General features: G+C 40.7%; 1 protein-coding gene across 2 annotated transcripts in view; it reads left to right on the top strand.

Annotated features, from left to right (window-relative positions):
- PXDNL (peroxidasin like) overlaps positions 1 to 22,381 on the top strand; it is a 344,128-nt gene that overhangs the window by 191,705 nt on the left and 130,042 nt on the right. For both annotated transcript variants that reach the window (XM_090039946.1, XM_090039947.1), the window contains exons 5-7: positions 13,300 to 13,371; positions 14,859 to 14,930; positions 18,849 to 19,018. In XM_090039946.1, coding sequence (XP_089896072.1) covers positions 13,300 to 13,371; positions 14,859 to 14,930; positions 18,849 to 19,018 — 314 coding nt within the window. The remainder of the gene's footprint in view (positions 1 to 13,299; positions 13,372 to 14,858; positions 14,931 to 18,848; positions 19,019 to 22,381) is intronic.

Raw genomic sequence — 22,381 nt, 5'->3', positions numbered from 1 at the left:
CACAAGTAGCACAGGTCCTTTTTTTTTTTAATTTAATTTTTTTTTAATGAGTCATAGCTGGGTCTTCTGCCCTTCATCTGTCCTTTTTACTGGTGTAGATTTACCTTAGGCAGGCAAAACAATGACCTATCAAAATGTACATTTACTATAAAGTTTAAAGAAGGCTAGGAAATGTAAAACTGTGACAGATTTATGTGTTGACCTTTGAGAGAGAGAGCAAGAAAAAAACTATTTGGATAGTACAAACTACCACACTTTCCTCTCCACCATACTCGTGTGGCTGCTGCTGACCCCAGGAGACCAATGAGAACATTTATTTCTAGGAGCATCTGGCTCAGAATTTAAAGCAAACTTGGATGGCAGAGCTGAAAATAATGTGAACTAATGAAGAGACATATTATCTGCTGTAGCGAAGTTGGAAACTTCTTTTGTTTTTCCCTGCTTTATCCATGATAGTCGGGGACACACTGTGGCAAGGTACAGGTATTCAAAAAGCCTGATGAGGGAATCAAACTAAGTTAAGTAAGCAGCATAGTTTATAGTGGTATCAAACAGAACACACGTTCACCCTTCGGTGGGGATGGGATCTGGAGGCAAGTCTTAGACTGGGTTCTGCCACTTTTAAACCAGTCTGTGTGCTGCACTTTTGATTCGTGATGGGTATAGACTGATTTCCAATTGCTTATACCAGTAAAAGTGTAATGCCTATACATGGCCTATAGGTATAGGCATTTCAGCACTAGTTAGAGATAAAAGAAGGCAAAATACAAAGGAATGTATAGTGAATTAATTTTAAGTAACGTGTGGATGAAAAACATAAGGCTTTCCAAGGCATATACTACAAAGGGAAAGCTTACTCTTGGTAAAGGAAGAACTGCATTATAAAATATTACCATAGAAAAATATTTCTTCTTCTCTTTTTCTTTAAATTATAGGGTGGGGAATAAGCTGAACCCAGTAGCGGTTTAGTTCTGAAATGTCATGCATTTATCAGAGGTCTGTAATTAGATTTGTTTAATTTTCTGCTCTTAGTCCATCTCTAGCTGCCTTGCATAATAATTATGAACCCTTTCCAACATATATTTATATAAATCTATTTAAATCCTGGTGATTTATGACAGTGGAAAAAAAAGGAATGGAATTTTATTTGCCAATCAAAAAGAATTCCTTGTCCAGCTTGTATGGGTGAATAACATTTTGCAAGTATATTTTTAGGTTTTAAAAGTTCCTTTCTTAAGCTTCACGTTTCAGAGCCATATTAAATATTTCATGTCTAATACTACTTTCCATTCAAAATACAATATGTAAACTAAGTACATTTTAATTAACTTTAACCAAAACTGAAAATGGATAAAAGAAATCAGATGGAAAAAAACAACTTTGACATATGCTGGTATGCCAGTAATTTACTCTAATTCCTAGATTCGTTTTTTTTTAAGTTAAAAACATGTCAACCTATTAAGAAAAGACTGCAGCTGATTTTTTAAAAAAATATTGTATTTTGCTTAATCTAGCAGTCTGGAAACTATCAACTGCCCTCCCCACCCCATATCATGAACAAGCTATTTTGAAATATTTTAAAAATATTTTTGAAACAACTCCAATTTGACCAATTATTCACTAAGAAATTACTTCATTTGCAGTACTGGTGGTACAGGCACCAACTGAAGAGACTGTAAATAATGCATAATAATAATTCAGTACTGGCTTTCAGCCTTGTGACACCCCTAACAGGTTCTAGGGCACCCCAGTTGAGAACCAAGGGGGCACAAAGTTTCACTTTTATTTCTCTGTGTACTTCTGTTAATTGTGACAGTAGGCTGGCCTCTTGGCCAGGCTGCAGTTACATTTTTTCAGTAAACAGAGAGGCCCTGGATTCACCTTATGTCCTGGGGAAGTTGGCAATGCTGCTAGTATGCTGAAGAAGGGATAAGAATGATTGGTACCCATACGATGTTACAGGTGAGAACTTAGTATTTTGGATTTCAAGACTCCAGAAAGTTCAGATAGTTCATGTAAAATATCTGGGACTCAGTTTTCCCAACTAAATTTGCTATTATAATACCTAACTTGCAGGCAAAAGAGCTTAATTAATATTTATAAAGTGTTTTGGAACTTCAGTTAAAAGGCTCTAAAACATGCAAGTATCTCATGATTCTCTATTTTGATGCCCATCATTGTAGTTATTGGGGCTGTGCGAAGCTTTGGTTGCCGATTTGATTCAGAGGAGATTTGGATAGCTTCAATGATTCGGCCATAGACACAGCTTTATATGTTTTTTCTGCATATCTCAAGGTACCAAGTGGCTTATGAATGCTGAGATGCTGGGGTGGATGCAGCGTCCCACAGAAGCACAAGGGAGTCACCAGCGTACTCATCAGTGGACCTGGAAATGGTCCAGAAGCACTTCCAGTCCACGTCTGGGTACTTCGTGGAACGCTCAGGGGACCCGCTCTCCAACTTAACGACTGTTGCCTCCTGGGTTTGGGGAAGTACCCAAGATCCCTCTGGTGGCTGATTGCAGAGCTGAGAAGGCGCGGGGTGGGGCGGGTCCCCCATGCGCTCAGTGGCGGACCTGGAAGTGGGCTGGAAGTACTTCCGGTCCACTTCTGGGTTCGCTGCCAAGCACCCGGGGGGCACCCCCTCCCTCCGGTCCTCCTGTGGGACACTCTGTCCACCCCACCATCTCAGCATTCACAAGCTATACCTGATACCTTGAGGTATGTAGAAAAAACATATAAAGCTGTGTCTGTGGTCGAATCACTGATTCTCCAAATCAGAATTGAATTTGATTTGGATTTGGCCAGATCAAATTGGGACAGCGATCTGAATCAGTGAATCGAATCACCATCCCCCAAATTGGGCTGAATCCAAATTAAATACGGCCCGCTTCGCACACCTCTAATAGTTATCGCTGTTTAGTAACATGAGTCATGACTATGCTATGTGGTAATTAACCTATGTGCTCTTTTTGTGGGACAAAATATATTTGTAGTTATAAAAGAAATCTACAAGGAAGCAGTTCATTAACTCCCAGTAGTTCCTTAATCAAGGATATCTGTTTCCCATTATGTAGAGGTAGATTAAGAAAGCAATTGGAGTAACAATTTGTTAGTGTCAACATTAATCAGAAGCTGAATGTCATCCAGCTGCTGCCAGTTTTGAGAGAGACCAGAAGAAAGGAAAATAATAGCTCAGACCCCACAAACCAACTAAATACCATCACAAAAATATTTTCTGTTTTCTCTTAATTCAAAAAGACTTGGAAGAAACATTTTTTAAATATATTATTGACAAGCTCCTGAGCTTTGTATTTTGTAGGTAGGATTTATAGTTAATCTTACCTGAAAACATTATGCGCCTGGAGATGCAATTCTTGTGATGATTTTTAGGAAACCAGGGCTGTGATGGAAATTAAAAAAAAAAAGCAAAACACAATAACATGTGAAGCTGTATTCATCTGATCTGTCATGCCATATTCTAATAACGCAGCAATTGTTTTCATTCCTCTTTTAGAAATAGCAAGTCTGTTGTTTTTGCTTAGGAAGTTAGATCTTCCTGTAACTTACTATTGTAACACCTGGCCTATATCTATGCAGTGTTTTGGAGTTGCTTAACAGCTTACAAACTCTTGCAGCCCTTGATATGAAGGTTGGAATTTGAAGAATTTTTTTTTTATCTAATATTCAACATCTTGGAATTTTGAAGACTTCTTGTAGCAGTGTTATTGTAACATTTTCTCTCCTGTATAAACACCTATGTATGTATTGCAGAATCTGAAGAATTGTGTACAATACTCAGAATATAAGTCTGTCTCTAAGACTTTCACAATATTAATACAGTGTTACCAAACTACCAATGTAGTTACTAATCTTGAAAATGCTTACATTTATGGTTATGCATTTTACTTTACTTGTACCCCAGCACTTTACTTTTACTGTTGTGTGCTCTGGATTCCCCTGGTACTTGACCTTTGGTTTGGCCTAGACTACAGAAGTGGACAGCTCTACAGATTAGGAATGTGACTTGGATTTCCTGGTTATGACTTCTTTGTGCAGCCTTGGCTCCTTATTTGGATTCCCAACAGACTCAGGTAGTTGTTTACCCCATGCTCCCCAAGACTGTTTGCACCCCAATCCTGAGAGCTGCCTTTGTAGTTTTACAAACAGCTTGAGCAGCTGTCCATTCATTTTCTGCAGCACTGGAATGGTGTATTTAGCACTACAAATCTAACGCCTGCCCTTGGACTTAGTTACATAGGAGCAGCTGACAACTTAAAGCCCCTCCTTCCCAAAATAGAAGTGTGATTGCAAGTAAGCCAACCTAAAGTGAATTACAATCAAAGAAATTTGCGAACTAATGATCTGATGTGCCTCAAAACTGCAATCAAAGGTGCGGGTATAGTGCATTTAGGCATTCCTGAACTAATTTTAGTGGCAGTGCTAAGCACAGAGAACCTAGGGAACAAATCTATCCAATACCTTCTATCATTGAATTGCTGCTACCCAGGAACCATCAAGGTTTAGTGGAAAAGGCAATACCATGGATTTGGAAAATACTTGCTTCTGCATGCAGCTGGAAAATAATCAACATACTTACACAGTGGGCCTCCTGTGTTATGAATTTTAGTGAAAATGGAAATTTTCTAAATTGTCTAAGGAGTGTGATTAAGATGGTTTTAACATGGGCAAAATTACATTATTCTTAATTCTTGCCAAAATCAAAAACACCTGAAGGAATTTTGTGCAGTTTCCTTAAGCAAAACCAAAATGAAGAGTCTAAGTAAGACCATGATTCAAGAGAAATTATGTTTCAATCTAGGCCCTTGTATTAGCCTGCTGAGTCTCCTTGGGCAAGTTGCCTCCCTGTTACCTCTTTCCCTCTCACACTACCTACATTTATCTATTTAAATTCAAGCTGTACTGGAAGGAACGAGCTGGGTCCTGCTGTGAGTATACAGTGAGCCTAGCATAACAGGGCATCAGTCATTTTAAGTACTTCTAGGAGCTGCTGTTGAAACAAAAAAGAATGAACAATAGATAAGGCATAAAAAACTTGAGCTGAGCTCATAAGTATTTTTTAGAGCTATGAGCATATGATAAGGCAAGGGGAAGGGTTCTGATGAAGTTTTGAGACCTGGACTATGGTAGATGTCTCCCAAGTAGATTATATCTATCTGTGAGTGAGAAGTTGGACATACTGTGTTCATCTCTGTCAGGAGGGTATGTAGTAAATAAAATGACAAAGAACGACAACTAAACATTCATCTTCCCAGGGGCCAGATAAATGGTTAAATTTAAAGCCATTTTAAATTTACACTTTAAAAATCAAAGAGCCTGGTTGCTGTTCAGCTTTTCACATTTTTCCCCATAATTTGGACAAAAAAGTAGTACTTCCATGTGTTTAAATTCAAATACATCTTGTCCATCTTTTCAGATGTTCATATTCTGATTTTATTTCTATGTGTGGAGAGAGTATTTACACTAAGGGAGCCCTTTAAAGAGGGTATAGTACATTATTAAGGTAACCTAGTTGTGTGTTTTGTGCTCTGTCGTATCACACATTTGCTGCTGTTGAAGCTGGACATAGGTTGAATTTTGTCTGTGAAACTCCTCCAACAGGTTTTATAGTGAAGATCTCTGAGTGGGCTGAGACTTTCCTGAAGGAGGCTAAGAACAGCTGGCAAGTGGGTCCATAGTTACCAGCAAAGAGATTAAGTATTAAACCAAGGTTACCTAGTAAGTGTCTGACACAGTGAGGTACATTAGGTATGGGCACTGCACTTTTACTGGTATCAGTGATCGGAAACCGGTCTATAACCATAACAGAACTGAAATCCAGCATATAGGCAGAACCCAGTCTAAGATTTGCACAGCTTATAGAAAACCGTGCAACTTAGATCAAGGCTTTTTGCATGTCTATACCCAGCTAGTTTAACCTACCTAAAGGCAGTCTCCTATGACCAGTTGAACAAAACAGCCTGTGGATCTGTGTAATCCTCTTTTTCCAGTCACATACCTAATGATACCCAGGTGCTGAAAGAACCCATGAAATTGAGCTCCCATGCATGTAACTCAGAATCTCAGGATGGACTTTTCAATTCCTGGCCCTTTCTTTGTGCGTGAGAACTGGTGCACTTCTAGTGCATCAGGCTCCCCCTACCTGTGCGTGGGTACAGACACAGTTATGATCTCCTGACGGAAGATGCATGCCCTGTGTCTACGCTGGCTAGGCATTGTATACTATTGCCAGTGTTTTCGAAGTTTGATATGATACTGTGTGTGGGATTTACAAAAGCAGTCAGCATTGGCCTAATTTTTGTGCTGTTGAAATCAATGGTGACATTTCTGTTGGTTTGAATGAAATGAGAGTTTAGCCAATGCTGACTTTTTTCAGGCCCCTGAATAATTTTCCTGCTTTTGAAAGCCTCCAATTTTCCATTAAAATCAGTTACACCGAAAACAGGCTGTTTTCATGTAGATGCCTAAATGGTTGTTCCTTTTGAAAAGTTTTCTTTTTAATTTTTTTTTAAACATTTGGCAACTTTTAGAATATGCGTGTATGCAAAAACATGTCAATCTTATTTTCACCTTGGGCAAAAACTAGAAAGGCTGGACACCTGCTGAAAGAAATGATCTATTCGATAACCTAGTACCCTGCCCCTGCCCTTGCCTCTCACTCTCAACTCACAGCCCCTCTGCCCCACACTCCTCACTCCTGACCCACAGCCCATGCTTGCCCCCACTAGCTCCCAGCCGCAGCTCTGTCCCAGCACCAGGGTCCAGCTGCAGCTGAACCACCCGGTAGTGTGTGGCTCTGAGCAGTGCCAGCCCTTGCTGTTCTGCTCCCTGCCCCATCCTGAGAAGTCCTTGATTGGGGATCAGGAGCTGAGCTGGGCCCTTTCCTCCCAGCCCAGCCTCCCACTGCACAGGCTGCTGTAGGAGGCAGAGGGACTCTAAGCCCTGCTACGGAGGCATCTCCTACCTGGAGCGCTCCCCTACTCCCAATCCTCACTTCTCTCTGACACACCCCTGCTGCCACCTTCACCCCTCCCTCCAGCCTTATCACACCTTCCAAGTTGCTCCTTGAACCAGTTCAGTGTTGTGTGGACAACAAAGCTAGGTACAGACATTCGCAAGTCCTGAGACAGAATCGATCTAAGTTACGCGGTTTTCTGTAAATGTCCTAGTTCTGTTCACTACTGATCTAAACACATATTCACACTTTAGTTGAGGGGGACAAAGCTTAGACCAGGTTCCACCACTTTTAAGCTAGTCTGTATGTGCTGAACTTCTGTTACAAGTATAGGCTGGTTTTGTGCACCAGACATCTGTTCTGTTATGGGTATAGACCGGTTTCCAATCGCTAATACCTGTCAACGTGTAATGTCTGTACATAGACCAAGTGTTTTGTGACACAGATCTATTCAGTCCCTAGGGCACCCCATACTGCCTCCCGGCCTCCAGCTCCTTTGCCCACTACAACTGGCTATTCTGGTATTCAGCCAGAACTGAACTGCCTCTCTTTTTTTTCCTTTTTGTTGGCATTTTTGTTCATTAAGATCCCTTGCACTACTCCTTCATAGATGTAGGGTTGGAAAGGACATCTTTCTAATAAGCAGCTGTCCACACTGCCTACTTGGCTGCAGCCCTTCATCATATCCCTACTCCCCCACCAGTCCCTGAAAACCAAAAAGCATGGATCCAAGCACTCCCCTGCCCCACCTCCCCCAACCTAAGTCAGGCTTGGGCATTGCAGACTTCAATCAGTTGCATGCTGTTGACATTTACTGAACTAATGTCTAGGAGTGAAGGGAAAGAAAGAAGAGAAGTGAAAATACACCCAGCCATGTGTCAGCCACTCCCTGTGATTTCTTGACCATCAGTGCAAGCATTCCCTCCTCTCTTACTTTGTGGTATGTTGGGCTGGGTCCTCGCTCCCATCCCTTAGTTTTAAAAACATAGCAGTTGTGGACTGGTTCCCAATGAATGACTTTTTGTAATGGTTCAATTGTTGCTATATGAGTCTGCATCGGAGAGTGTCTCTGGCATGGTGTCGGGAAGAGACCACACAGCAGTCTTCTGCAAGTACCCTGTGCAGGGTGGGAGTGAGTGGATAGAGCAGTGTCAGGAACACCGTAGACGTCTCACACTTCATCCTATATTTTTTCTTCCTCCAGCTGGCTTGATGTCCTTGTGAAATATGTACCTTTTACATTAAAATATTTTAATTTTTAAAGCCTGGTTATCCTTATCTTTAAACAATGTTGATATCCTACACATCCTTCATATTTTCCGGCTGCCTATAGTGCAAGCAACTGGCTTACATGCCAATAATTTTAAGCAGCTGCACACTTACTGAGTGCGAGAAATAATTCCGTTTTCTGCTTCAGTCTCTGTAAGCCAGGCTATTAGAGGCTGACAGTCCTCCTTGAAGCTGTATATGGCTTAAGTCCAGAAATGAATTATAACATAAAAATCATAGTTATAGGCTTAGAGAAAACAATGTTAGTGCACTGGCAGCTGTGATCAAAGCTGTTTCCAGTTTTCTCAGAGGTAGAAATCCCCAGGTGGCAATCAGAGGTTTCACAGAGAGGGATTTACGGACTGAATTCCGAGTGGGCTCCAGCCAACTAATAATATGTAGCAAAACTCCACATCTGCCACAGGCAGAATACACTCTTGGCTGACAACCTGATTTATTGGGACTTGAACCATTTTTCTCAGCTAATTTAAAACAAACGAACTGACATCCCCCACCCCCACCATCAACAAAATCTAGAAAGCATTTATCTTCTATGACAAATAAAATGTACTTAGATATAATTTGTTTAATCTTGTGCAGGCAGGTGTCTATGCTGGCTTGGTATCCTATCTCTCTTGCTGGTCATGTTCTCATTTCTGCAGTAATAGGATTTATCACTGGTGAGGAGATCAAGTGGACTAGCTTTTATTTGTTCGATAGCCAAAGAAAGCATGCCACAGGGTCATGGTGTAGGTTTTGAAAGGATTGCTCTCTTTTTGTGCATCGGCTAACCTTTCTGAGGGTTAAAAGATGCCCTTTTGCCTTGAAACTTCTTATGGTAACTACTAGTATCAGGAATTTATAGCTATGTCAGCTGAACAATTTCAACTGGAAATTACCTAGCTTGACAGTTTTAAATACTGCTACTGCTAGGGACAGCTTCTTGATGTGGTCTAGGGCAATGTCAGAATGGTGCTAACTGTTTAGTTGTGTGTATCTGTAAATTGTGATAGATTATGGACACTGCTGGAGTGTGGGTGCTTCCCAGTATGGCTAACTGTGAAGGACTGGCCCCTGGGGAGGGGCAAGTGGTATTTGTATCATCACCCTCATGCAGCATGTATTTTGTGGCATTTATAGTTTCTGCAAAGGGCTCTGTAAGCATAAGGTGACTACTTCCAATGTAAAAATTCTTGGTTGCAATGATAGAAACATTAGAGGGAAAAGCTGAAAAATGTTCATATGATCTGTATTCTAGTATCTATCCTTAATCCACTCTGCCTGGAATGGAAAAATTTCAGCTGGAATAACAGAGCAGATCCTAAGCAGCTGATCACTCACTTTTTCACTTACACATTCCTCCTGTATGTGGTTTCCTTCCTCTCTATGGTTCTGGTAACATTGCCCTCCACTTTTTGGATTGATGCAACATTGATCTTTCCTATGGAGACTTTACACTGCCTAGAGTCCTGTAAATCATGTTGTACTAGTTTTATACTGATTTTAATAGTAATGGTTTTAAACAGAAAATTAAAAAAAGATTCCTGTGAAAATTAATTAAAAAATCACTATCCATAATGTAAAAAGCAATATAAAAGTAGCAGAATAGAAGAGAAAAGAATCCTTGGTCCCGCAGGCTAATTATAAAGTTTTCAATATCAATTTCTTCATATTTGGACTCTTAAGATGGCCTTTTAGAGGTTCTTGCTGCACTCACTTCTGATGAAAGAAACATCAGTAGGAGCTGAGTGTCTAATAATTTTGGTACTAGCAGTATCAAGAGTAAGGGGCAGTATGAAAGCCCTTAAGGCTATTCCTTTTATTTTCTGTGCTATTCTCTTAGATTCAAGCATTGCAACATAAAGAAAACAATTTTTAAAGTCCACATGCTCAGTGGGGTGCACTAGGTAAGAGCCTGCTAGCTACAGAATTTTGGATAGACAAAGCAGCAGTAGGGAGGGAGAGAGATATACACTGATTTAGACCCTGAGCACCAGTTCCTATTCAACCACTTTTGAAGTGCTTTTGCATAAACTTAGACATGAAAGTGTGATGCTGTTCTACCCTGCTCAAAGTTTTAGGCATGAGTTGTTTCTTCAAGGTTTTGACTAGAGTGGAATTAGGCTCATACATAGATGTCAAGTCCACTTAAGAAGCTAATAGGTGAATGAGGACCTAACCCTTCAGTTACCCATTAATCTTCGTCAACATTTGTATTTATACACCATAAAAATTCAACAGTCATCTTCTCATTTGCTGTGATATACTATTTATGTCTATCAGCTGCTGAGGTAAAACTTTTTCCATTCTTTTCCATTTTAAAAAACCCCATTTTAATAGAGTACCATTTCATACCTGCTGTAATTGCTTTTGGCATTTATACATGTGCTTGGGGGGGAAGGGGGAGGAAGGTGATGTTTAATTAGAATGGTTCTGAGAGCTATTCTAATGAAAGCACCTAGAGTGCCAGAGCGTCACGTGCATCAGCATCCTCATGCTAAAAAACATTTTTCAGCTCAGGGATGCTTGATGTTGGACACATGATGTTGGGGTCTGGAGCACAGTAATTACCACACCCCACCAGATTTGATTAATTGAGTAATTACAGCGCATCAGAGCAGCCTCAGTGTACATGTATAGGTGCCCTTTGTTTCAGTATTTCTTGTTAACAACTTACAATTTCAATGAAATCTTATAAAATAGTGAAATGTAAATTTCATGAACAAAATCCACACCTTCATTTTCATTGGCTTAACTAAATCAGTATAATTCCATACATAAAGTAGTGGAGCTTGTTCAGTTAGCAAGACCTAGTCAACACCCTCTGTGTGCTTCTTTGGCTATACTGGGTTTATCTACATGAGACGCGTAATGTGCAATAGGATACTTGTACTGTGCATTAGCATGTCACGGAAAAAACGGTGCTAATGCGCAGCAGAATAAGTCTGCAGCACATTAAGCGCCATGTAAAGACAGTGCACCTTTGCTACTGTGGAGTTGTGATGGCTACTGCATGTTTAATTAGTACCTCATATTAGAGCACTGGTCACCAACCTGCAGCTCACGTGACCAGTCGATCCTGTGGCCCCCCCCCCCCCACCTCTGCTCTGGGATGGAGCGGCTGCTGCTGCGGGATACCTGCTGCACCCAGAGCACAGGTTGGGGGGACACGTGCCTCCAAGACCTCTGCCAGGCTGCATCCAGTGGCAGGAGCCCCCCACCATGTGTCCCTTGGTGGCAAAGAGTCCCAGACTGGGTTGGGGCCTGACACCATGTTCCTTTGGCTGCTGGGTGGGTGTGACTCAGCTCAGCAGTGACAGAGAAGTGGGGTCAGGCCCTGGGCGGCCCGGAACTCTCCACCATCCAGGGGTGCGTGGCGGGGGGGCACCTACCTCTGGGCACAGCCTGGTGGAGGCCTCAGGGCCCTGTGCCCCCCCCCCCACTTGTGCTTCAGGCACAGTGGGCACCTCATCCTGGAGCTCAGGAGAGTGGGGTAGCAGGCTCCAGAGCACAGGTGGGGGGGCTTGGGCTGCTGAGGCCTCTACCAGGCTGTACCAACCTGGGCTTCAGGCACATCAGGCAGCCCACAGCAGCAGCCGCCTCATTATAAACTGTTATTTCTACATTTTTCTCCAGCTGAGCTTCAGCCCCTTGCCCGCCCAGGGGCGGGACGCATGTCCCGGGGGGGGATGGAGGGGATTATGGCAGGGTGGTGTGGGGCATGGCGGGGGCGGGGGACATGGTAGATTTTGGGGTGCCCTTTACTTCCAAAAAGTGATATTCACCAAAAAACGGTTGGAGACCACTATATTAGAGGTATTAAACTTAATGCGTAGTAGCAACAGCACATTAATACATGCACACCCACCGAGTTTAAAAATTGTGTCTGGTTTAGTAGTTTTACGACTTGTTTACCCAGTAAAATTGCTTTTTTGGAATAAGCTATGCAAGGATAACAATTCTGATATTGTCCTCTGTGCGGACATGCTGTTCTGCAATAATAGTTTTTGTAGTGGATATTCTGACCAATTTTCCGACATAGATAAGGCTGTCTTTTCTTGGCCCTCTACCAGATAATCAGTATTACTCCATTAATTTAAATGGAATTATGTGATTACACAATGCATCGAACATCCAGCCCCGTGGATCTACTTCTCCAATGCTATCTACTGAACATCAGCTCTTCGTTACATTTTTCTCTTTTGGTACACTGTAGAAATTCTGAATTTGGTGGTACAATAGCAGTCTGTGTGACAGGTAGGAGTGAAGGTGTAGTGTTAAAATGCATGTGAAATTAGAGGCTATGATTGCCATTATTTTTTAATCTGAATCTAACATGCACCTGGTAATTCCTGATCTATGCTTAATTTGTGCCTCTCCATTTTACTTCATGTTTTCTATAACTCAATATTTCTAGCATCCCACCCATGACATTTATAGGAGCCTGCTTTAAATGTCAGGCTTGCATATAACTAAAGGGTATCTTAAAATGTGTGAACGTAAGTGGAGAAAATGTGTGTACCTGCTCTGTTGGCACATAAAATATCTGCAAACTATGTATATATGCACATAACTAGAATAACATTAAAAGGAAAATCAAACCTGATTATTTTCTCTGCTCCATTAGCTCTGTTTCAGAGATTCTTTATCCCTACAATGCAAAAATTTGGCCACTTGCTACATAACTCTTTTTCCTGGTTTTATTCCAAATTATTATACAAGCAAATGTTAATTTAAATGAGTTTCATTAAACAGAATAATAAGTGCAGCAGGCGCTTTTCTGTTGAGTTACAGACAGTGATGGCTTGGGGTCATTACCTGCTGGTAGGTATCAGCATCACCCCTTCTGTATCAGTGGGTTCTTAGACTGGCACTGTGAACAGCAGGGAAAGCACTGTTAAAAATACTTTGAGATTTCCTGTTTACAGAGATTGTACTCTGCAGGGTTGTTTTGGGTACATTAGGCATTTTCAGTCAAAACCATTGATTTTCTTTCTAGCTAATTGCTTCACAAAATCCAAGGATGAGCTAACTCTGTTTATGGTCTTTCCACAGTTATATTCACTTCAATCAAATAGAAACTGTTGAGCCAGAAACCTTTAGAGGCCTTCTAAAATTAGAGAGACTGTAAGTCCTGGCTGGACACATGTTTCATTGATTCTTTGTTCATTATTTGTCTTTATCATCATCCTTCTGACAGCAGAAAACCCTGTACCCTCTTAGTTACAGAAGTGCTGCAAAATAGGGGGAAAATGTGATAGCTATGGTAGCAAGATACTGCAATGCAGATGTCTTTCAAGAGCCCCATCATTCAAGAACAACTCTCATGTCTGAACTGTATAACTGTGGGTATGCCAAGTTATTAGTTATTTGAATTACCTGATTTTAGAGCACCCTAAAAGGGAGTTTAGCTTTCCTTCAGCATTACATTTATACAAAAATTCTAGGAGGATTTTAAAGCAGAAATCTTGTTTGGTGGTTGGTTTGTTTGTTTCTTAGGGATAGTTTAAAAACTTGTCTACGTTAATGATTTTACTCATGTATGGACATCATAGGTTCATAGATGTTAGGATCAGAAGGGATGTCAACAGGTCATTGGGTCTGACCCCCTGTCTAGGCAGGAAAGAGTGCTGGGGTCCCAAGTGCCTATCCAGCCTTCTCTTGAAGACCCCCAAGGTAGGGGAGGGCACCACCTCCCTTGGAAGCCCATTCCAAATTTTGGCCACCCTTACTTTGAAGAAGTTTTTCTTGATATCATGGGCTGGTTTCCTTCCAGAGCTCTAAACACCTGATGAGAAGAGGTAACATCACAATTTCCTCCAATGGAGATTATACTGTTTCCAGGCAGAGCTCCATTCTATCAATGCAGATAGCTGCTTTGCACATAAGTGTTCAGAGTTTGCTATGGTGAAACTACACTGTTATGGATACCATAGTTTAGGAGGAATCCTATCTAGAAAATGTCTTAGATAAAACAAAAAAGATATGCTCATCAACAACTTTTCATAGAAATAATGGCACTATTATACTGTTGTGTAGAGTTGCTAGGCACATCTTAGAGAAAAAAAATGAAGAGTAAGTGTATCATTTAAGAAGAAGGGAGGAACTAACAGAGGAGTACTTAATTAGATAAGATGGAACTTGGCAGAGGCACTGGCCAAGTTGGCTGCCAGAGTGCCAGTTGCATTGGCATGATCAACTGCTGTTGTGGTTGCAGCTTTTTTTGCATCCGCCCCACAAAGATGGTGCCCAGGGTTGACTCTCTCGTCACCCCTCCTTTGTTACACTATAGGACCTTAGTTAGAAAGCCCTGTACTGGAGGAAATAATGCCATTAGCCATAAATGACCAACACCATTGTTTTTATCATCTGAAATAAAGATAACAACTTTCCTAGCAAGTTATAATTAAATAATAGGACTAGAAAAAGACTTAGCACTACCTTTCATGAACAGAGGCATTATCTATGAGTCAGTATTTGAAAACTTTTTGCAAGGATATTTTGTTGGCTTTTAAAACATGCAATGCAGAGACGTGCTCTTTATGAGAATAATCTATGATTCTATAAACAATTTTTTGTTACACTTTGATTAAGACGCATCTTGTATTTGTCAGATTTTTGCATAACAACAAGTTGTCTAAGATCCCGCCTGGAAGTTTTTCTCATCTGGATTCGCTAAAGAGGCTGTAAGTTTTTCAAAGTACTTTTGCAAATAATGTTATTCCTGTTCTACAGCAAAACCTTGTGAACTATGAAGAAATGTTTTTAATTAGGTTAGTTAAATAAATGACAGCAGTATTCTGATAAACTGTTATTGGCAATTATCACTTCAGCAAAGAGATACTGCCTTAATGTACTGTAATTATTCAAATGTTCTATAAGATGTAAACGTGAAAGGAAATAAGAAAAAATAAGAGAAGGGTGAAAGAAAAGGGGGAGAAGAACATGAATGAAGAATGAAAAATGAGGTGGATGTCGATAGCCTTTATTGAATTTGAAATGGGGACAATGAAGACTCTCAGGAGAGAGATTGGTAACATCAGTTAATAGAAATGGTGATTTTGTTTGGAGACATGAAAACCAAATGGTGAATTTAATTTTATGGCTGCATTTATTAGGCATTTATTTTCATGTTCCATTATCCTAGATGTAATGTTAGCTTCTTGTTCAAGGAAAAGAACAGATATATAAAATTGTGCTTATAGTAGGCCTCTGCCTGTCTCTTGGTATTATAATAGAATTTCACCAAGTGAGACATTAGCTCACTGAATGTAATCCTTGCTTGAAAGATACAGCAAAACAGGAATGGCCTCGTCTTGGATGCAAAAGCCTGGCAGTATATATGGAGATAATGCTGAGTTTCTCACACATCAGTGCTTATGGAGTGTTTTTTTCCATAATTAATAAATGATAGAAAAAAATTAAAGAGAGTCAGAGTCCCTTCGTCACTGCTCATCTCTTACTTCCAGATTTGTGGCTTCAAAACTTAAACAAAACTCTGATTACTGTTTCTTCTACCATAAGGTTTCCAAAGCCCCATGTGGAAATTCTTGCTTAAGCTGGAGAGAACAGGCCTCTTTGGGCTTGATGGAAGTTTTTCTGCATTTCTTTGTGAATTAAGACAAGGCTTACCAACACCAAGAAATATCCAGCTTTCATTTAGTTGGCAGCTTGGTCCCAGTTTAGCAGAACACTTAGTTAAGTGCTTACAGCTATTCCTATTCACTAATCCATGTTTAAAATGTGTTTAAAGTTAAATAATTGACATAATTGTCTTAAACACATTCTTAAATTTTGTTATGTGCATAAGTAATTAGCTGAATTATGGCCACACAAAAGTCTTTTTCACTTTCACAATCTTAGTATTTTAACCATTACCTTTGAAAATCCTGAAGTTTAAGCAGTAGAAATAGGGCTTTGTTCCTTAGCGGTTTCCTTATCAAGAGCCAGGAACATGAGAACATCAGAGAAAAGACTACCCTAGCACTATATGGCTAAAAAAAAATCATACTGGGTGAGTAATATTGCTATCAAAGAAAATGAAGAATTAAGGATTTGTGTGTCTCGGTATTAGTAATGTATCCTTGGGGGTCTGTTTTCCTATCAATATACATGTGTAACTCCTACTGATGTTAATGCAACCTTTGCAAATAAGTTGAGTTGAGAATAGTGTTTTGGGGCTACCAGTCCCCTTTTGAGAAAAGCCGACTCCAAACTCATGGTACTGAGTGAACACTGAGCTTATTCTAAATGGTGCATTTTTCTTTTTTAAGTTTTCAGTCATTAGACTTCTTGAAGTTAGAGAAATTTTGATCCTTATTTTCTTTTTCTCATATTTGATTCCATTGTTTTAAAACTCTGTTACTGACCTTCAAGCAACATGTTGCTTATCATGATGAGTAGCCAACAAGAAGAGAGCCTGAAGGATGTTCATTACAAGAAATGGCTATAAAATATGTTTAGAGACTTAAACTATCTTCTTTTTGTGAAGGCATAGCTTTTTAATATGTATCCCCTAAACAAATGCGAAAAAGGACCTGGGACACCAACATTCGGTTCGTGGCTCTGCCCAAAGCTTCTAATATAATCTGTGTCAGTGTTTGTCTTTCCAATCCTCATTTATGAAATTTGGACAACAGGACTTGTCTCCTTTCTGATATGATAAATTTGTTCAAGAATAGGGAGTTGTTTAGATAATGTAGCAATGGAAATTAGGATTAACTCCAAGTTACAGCAGTCGGATCCTCCATGTCCTGATCTGTTGAGTCTGTTCTAGAATTTGGACCTATTCTATGAAGATGGATAATCTGGAATACAATAAAATCTGGTTCTAAGCAATAGTGCTTTGATGAAAAATTAACCGTACTACCCTAATGTTTAGAATAAGAAATATTCTAATTTTGTTGAAGATGGGCAAGAAAAGAAGAGCCTGTGAATATATCTTCTGTGAAGATCCTATTCCAGGAATGGGACCAGCAGCCCACAAAATCCATGAGTGTATTGAGATAGATAGTACATTTCCCAAAAAAGAACACTTCACAAAAATATGAAAATGACCATACTGTTATGTGCCCAGTAAAATAAGGGGTTTTTAAATAATAATGGCCCTGAAGAAATTTGTGTTCAAATTCCAGGCTGCCTTTGTTTCTAAATAATGTAGGCTTTTTGAGAGGCATTCCTATTAATATTACTTTTGGGACTGAGCTTTTTCTTTTATCCAGCATTTAGAAGGAAATGACTGTCATCCTGAGCAAAATAAAGATAGAGAAGTTATATATTTTTAAAGGCATATAATAGTTGTGAGAAAAAAGAAAATCATGCTGAAATAGGGCCTAGGTAGGCTTCTCCATAAGTGGATCTATACTCGGGAAAGTTGGAAAAAACTCTGCTAGCAACCTCAATTCAGGAAAGTCTTCAAGCAGATGTAGAATTTTAAATGCGGCTTCAGAGGCCTTAAGTGAAAGCTAAAGTCTAGAGAAAGGCACCTTTTGGTTGTACTTTTGTGCTTTGCCAAATTGGAACCAGATAAATTGGAGCCCTGCATTAAGGCAAGGCTGCCCAACTGGTAGCCTGCGAGGAGTTAAATTGAGACTCTTAGGCTCCTACCTGGCTTTCTGTCCCGTCCTTGTCACCCCCCACCCCACAAATTGCCCCATGCAGTGTAGCTGTGGAAAAAGGGGTGGGGGAGGATTTTATGGGCAGAGTGGAATGATGAAGGGAGGGTTGCGGACATGTGGTACAATGGTGGGTGGGTTGTGGGGAGTCTTTAAGGTGAGAAGCTTGGAGTGGGGACCCCGGTGCAGCTCTTGGAGTATGCACTGTCAGCTGTTTGGAAACTGGACAGTTCTGGTGTAAAGTAATGGTAGAGGTTGCTGGATCCATAGATTTTCCTCCACCCAGAAATACTGTAGCACTCACAAGTGGTACTAGATAACAGCCTCTTCTGCTCTCTGATATGTGGGGTGGCAAATTATATCCTGAAACTGCACTGAGGAGAGAAAAAGCTCCCTAGCTCTACTTCCTTTGGTAGTGTGCCAAGTAGGACCAGCCTTCATTTAGATTCCATGCATGAGAAGTAAAAAATGTTGCCACTTTTTCAGCTAATTTCTCACAGGGAGCTTTGGGGAAAAAATCATAAGCCCTTTCATCTAGAAGAAGAATGAAAGTTAAATGTTTTATCCCTTTATATAGAGCACTTGGAATTCCACAAAATAGAAGTGTTACTTAAGCAGAAACCCCTTTAGGAATATGAGTAGCAGAGCTCTTTCTGTACATAGCCAGATTCTCTAATAGATATTTGCACCCTATGGCTATTAGTGTTCTGTGCTGGAGTTTTTATTTTTCTTTACTTTAAACATTTTTTTTTATTGAGGAACAGGCTGTAATCCTGAGCAGTGAGTGTGTGGGAGAATGACAAGAAATGCAAAATGTAGTAGGCTTGTAGTAAGTGTGTTGTTTATATGCATTTGTATGTGTGGACACACGGATGTAGTTATTTTGAAGAGACTATCTAATACCATAAAAGGTAAAGGCAGCTATTAAATAAAATCAAATCAGGTGATAAAATGTCTTAACGTTAATTCTAGCCAACTATGTATTCGCAGGCGTTTGGACTCTAATGCCTTAATTTGTGACTGTGAGTTACTGTGGTTGGCTGAACTGATAAAAGACTACACCAGAAAAGGCAGTACCCAGGCTGCTGCTTCATGTGAATATCCCAAGACACTGCAGGGAAGGTCTGTTGCCTCATTACTGGTGGAAGAATTCAACTGTGGTGAGTTAAATTGTCTTAATGTTGTGGAAATTTAAGACTGACTTTAAGTCAAAATGGGTGTGGTTTATCCTTGTGTATTAGACCCTTGCTACAACTTACGCTGTAAATTGCACAGAGGTTAGTTGGCTTAGTGTTGCTAGCTTAGTGGCTTAGTGAAGCAGTCACACCTTAAGGTGACAAGCCATTACAGGCTGCCCTTCACCTGCACAGCCATGACTTGCCACTAGAGGCTTGGTGAGCAGAGACAGGAGTAGGAGCTAGGGACAGAACAGGCTCGCTGCTCCCGGGCAGAGCAGACGCCACAGCCTTGGAGACTCTGCATCCACAGTGCCTTCGTCACTGCCTGAATACCTCGCTGCTTCTGCCAGGCGGAGTGAGCTCCAAAGCGCCTGGATGTTGTAGGGCCTCCCACTGCCCAGACTGCTTCACTTCTTCCACCAGACAGAGGGAATGGCAGCTCAGTTTGTGGTGGAAGAGGCGCTGCAGCTGCCAGGCACTCTGGGGCTGCGATGAGCAGTGGGGCCGAGGTGCTGTGCCTGGCCTTGCTGTACCCTGACATCCCCACTTGTCCTGACTACAGAGGGAGAGGGGCCACTTCATCCTGGGATACTGGAAGACTTCAATCTGGGCAGAACAGCTGTGTGGAGTGGTCACACCTTAATGGAACAGGAGCTGGGCTATGCAGATTAGAGATAATCCTGCCCTGGAGTGGCATAAGTTTAAAATGAATAATGACTGCTTTAAACCACTTAAATGTGTTAACATGCAGACAATCCAGGGGCTAAGAACTGCCTAAAATTACAATGTACAAGGCTCTTAGAGAGTGTGGAACAAAAATAGTACATTTAATTGAAACACAAAACTGCGGATGCTTTGGTTTTACTTAGGTCTAAAGTGAAAAGATTTTGAGGTCTTTTTGATTTTGAGCAATATATTTTTATTGAGATACACTGTAATTATTGAATTTAAAAGTACAACTTAAAGTAGAACTCTTGCCAGTGGAGATTGCACTTGCCTAAATAATTAACACCTGGAAAATAAGGGTTTCTCCTATTTATATGGATTTAATACAGTTAATTTTAGTGAAATTTTATAGTACAAAATAGCTTCTACTTTACTAATAGAATGTTAATAGCTAAAACCAAACCATACTTGTGAAATAGATGCACTGGTTACATTTTGTGATGGAATATGGCTAAAGTTCATGTGAACAAAGTTCAGATGCGCTATCAGTTGGAAGCAGGACCCATTTATTCATTTTTCATTGTTAATGTTGGTTAATTGTTAACTCTCTGATGTTGTAGAGTAAGGCAGAAATCCTGGAACGATGTGTTGTGTCTGTATGTATATGCATAGTGAGCAGTTCCATTGCTTTAATGGGACTACATACAGAGTAATTCTTTGTGGTATTTGATTATATATTTATGTTTAAAAGTGTTGCTCACTAGAGGCTCTACAGTTAAGGTTGCAATATTAATGTACTTTACTCCTCTGCAGAAAGGCGTGCCTCAGATCATATTTCTCAGTCAAAGAATATCAATTTGAAACTGAGTTTTTTAAATGTTTTTAAATGTTTCTATGTATTGTTGATGGCAGGGCATCTTTAAAGACTAACTTGTTAGTAGGTGACAACTTATAACATCAGAAGCTGTAGTAGGTGACAACTTATGTCATCAGTTGCTATGAAGGTCATTGTCAAATCATTTTGGCTTCATATGACATGAAAGGCATATGAACACACTCCTATTCAGCCTTCTGTAATAATGCTGAATTTAGAAAGCAGCTAAGGAGTCATGTTTAAAGTGGATGAAGAACTTTTTAGTAGAATTTGTATTTTAACTTTCTGAAACTTGGTCTTCAAATGACTGAATTTAGTAGGATGGTTGTAGAGCAGGGATTTCAAATTCTCTCTGGGCCCCAAGCTGTATCTGGACTGTGATGCTCCTCTTGGGTTTGATCTGAAGGGCCAGCAGCCATTGCAGAGGTCCAGGGACAATAGAGGGAATCTGGGGCACTACCCGGGGTCTGACAGATACAGTATGAGTGAAGGCTGTATCTACACAGCCCTCTGCTGCTAACACCCATGTCCATCGGAACCAGGACCCAAATTCTGTGGCAGACCTTGCACCTGGTTCTACCTTCAGCTTCCAGTAGCCCACTGGTCCACTTTCCATATCTTTGGCATCCCTGTTTTAAAGAATTAAACATGAATTATTACAGGCAAAATCCTATTAGATATAAGGGGAACTATTATTTTCCTTTCATTCAATTTTAAAAAAAGTATCAAGAATGCCATTGTTCAGGGTCAACTAACAGCTGCCTGAGATTTAAGAAGTAGTTTTCTCTATAGACACTTTATTTCACTGTTGGTCATTATAAGTTTTCCTGCATCTCCTTCACAAGTGTCTGGTACTGGCTGCTGTCTGAAGCAGGATAACTTCACTTGAGGAAATCACTGCTTTGAACACATTTGGCAATTCCTGTGTTCTTATATCCTACAGTGTTTTCTCTGCACGTTTTCACAACCAGATCTGAATGGCCCTGTAGACACCTGTGCCCAACTCAGTTCTGTTGCTGGGACCAGACACTCCTGTCTGTTGGGCACCAGTTCCTAAGGCCAGAGAGCTTGACCTTCACTTGCTCTTACTGGTAGTGCACATACTCCAACTCACCTGCTATGTCTTGATCTTTTTAGGAGAAAGGGAGGATCCTTGGTTTTTGTATTTGTTCTCATGATTATCTCAAGTTACTGGTCCTCGGGGCTCCTCTTCCCCTTACATCCCATCCATGAACCAACCAGATCTTACAGGATTGCCAAGCCACTGGTCATCTGGTAGAAGGATAACACAGCTAATGGGTCACTCAATTAGCCCTGCTCATTTACGGCTTATAGTCTCGACTAGTTGAAAAGTCTCTTCCAGTCTCTTAAATCACCCACCTGGAGGCACCTGGGTTTGTCACCTTGGATGATAACACTCCTCATCGATTGTAGCACAGCTACCGCCTCCTATTGGTCTATGCTATGGAATGCACTGGCTAGGCCATCTGTAGCTGAGCTCTGCTCAGGGTGCCTGGGGTCTTTCCTCTCTGAGCACAGCCTAACAATATTGACCCCTTTGCTGGCTCCGAAGCCCACAAGTAGATAATTTCCCCTTTTTACCTAAGTCCTCTAGGGGATTACTAGTGCAGGCTTAATGCTTCAGCTCCTCCCTTGCTCCCCCCCCCCCCCCCCGTCACCCCCAGCACAGTTTTGAGCTTTCACTATCCATGACTGGTGGGGCTAATCCGGAGTGCCTTTAACTCAAACACAGAAAGGATGGTTGAGCTCAAAACAGTAACCTGTCCTGAATACTTTCCTGCAAC

The sequence above is a fragment of the Crocodylus siamensis genome, chromosome 3 (assembly GCF_052110815.1).
Source record: "Crocodylus siamensis isolate JL-2025a chromosome 3, ASM5211081v1, whole genome shotgun sequence".
NCBI lineage: Eukaryota > Metazoa > Chordata > Crocodylia > Crocodylidae > Crocodylus > Crocodylus siamensis.
This window is presented reverse-complemented; position numbering and strand designations above follow the sequence as displayed.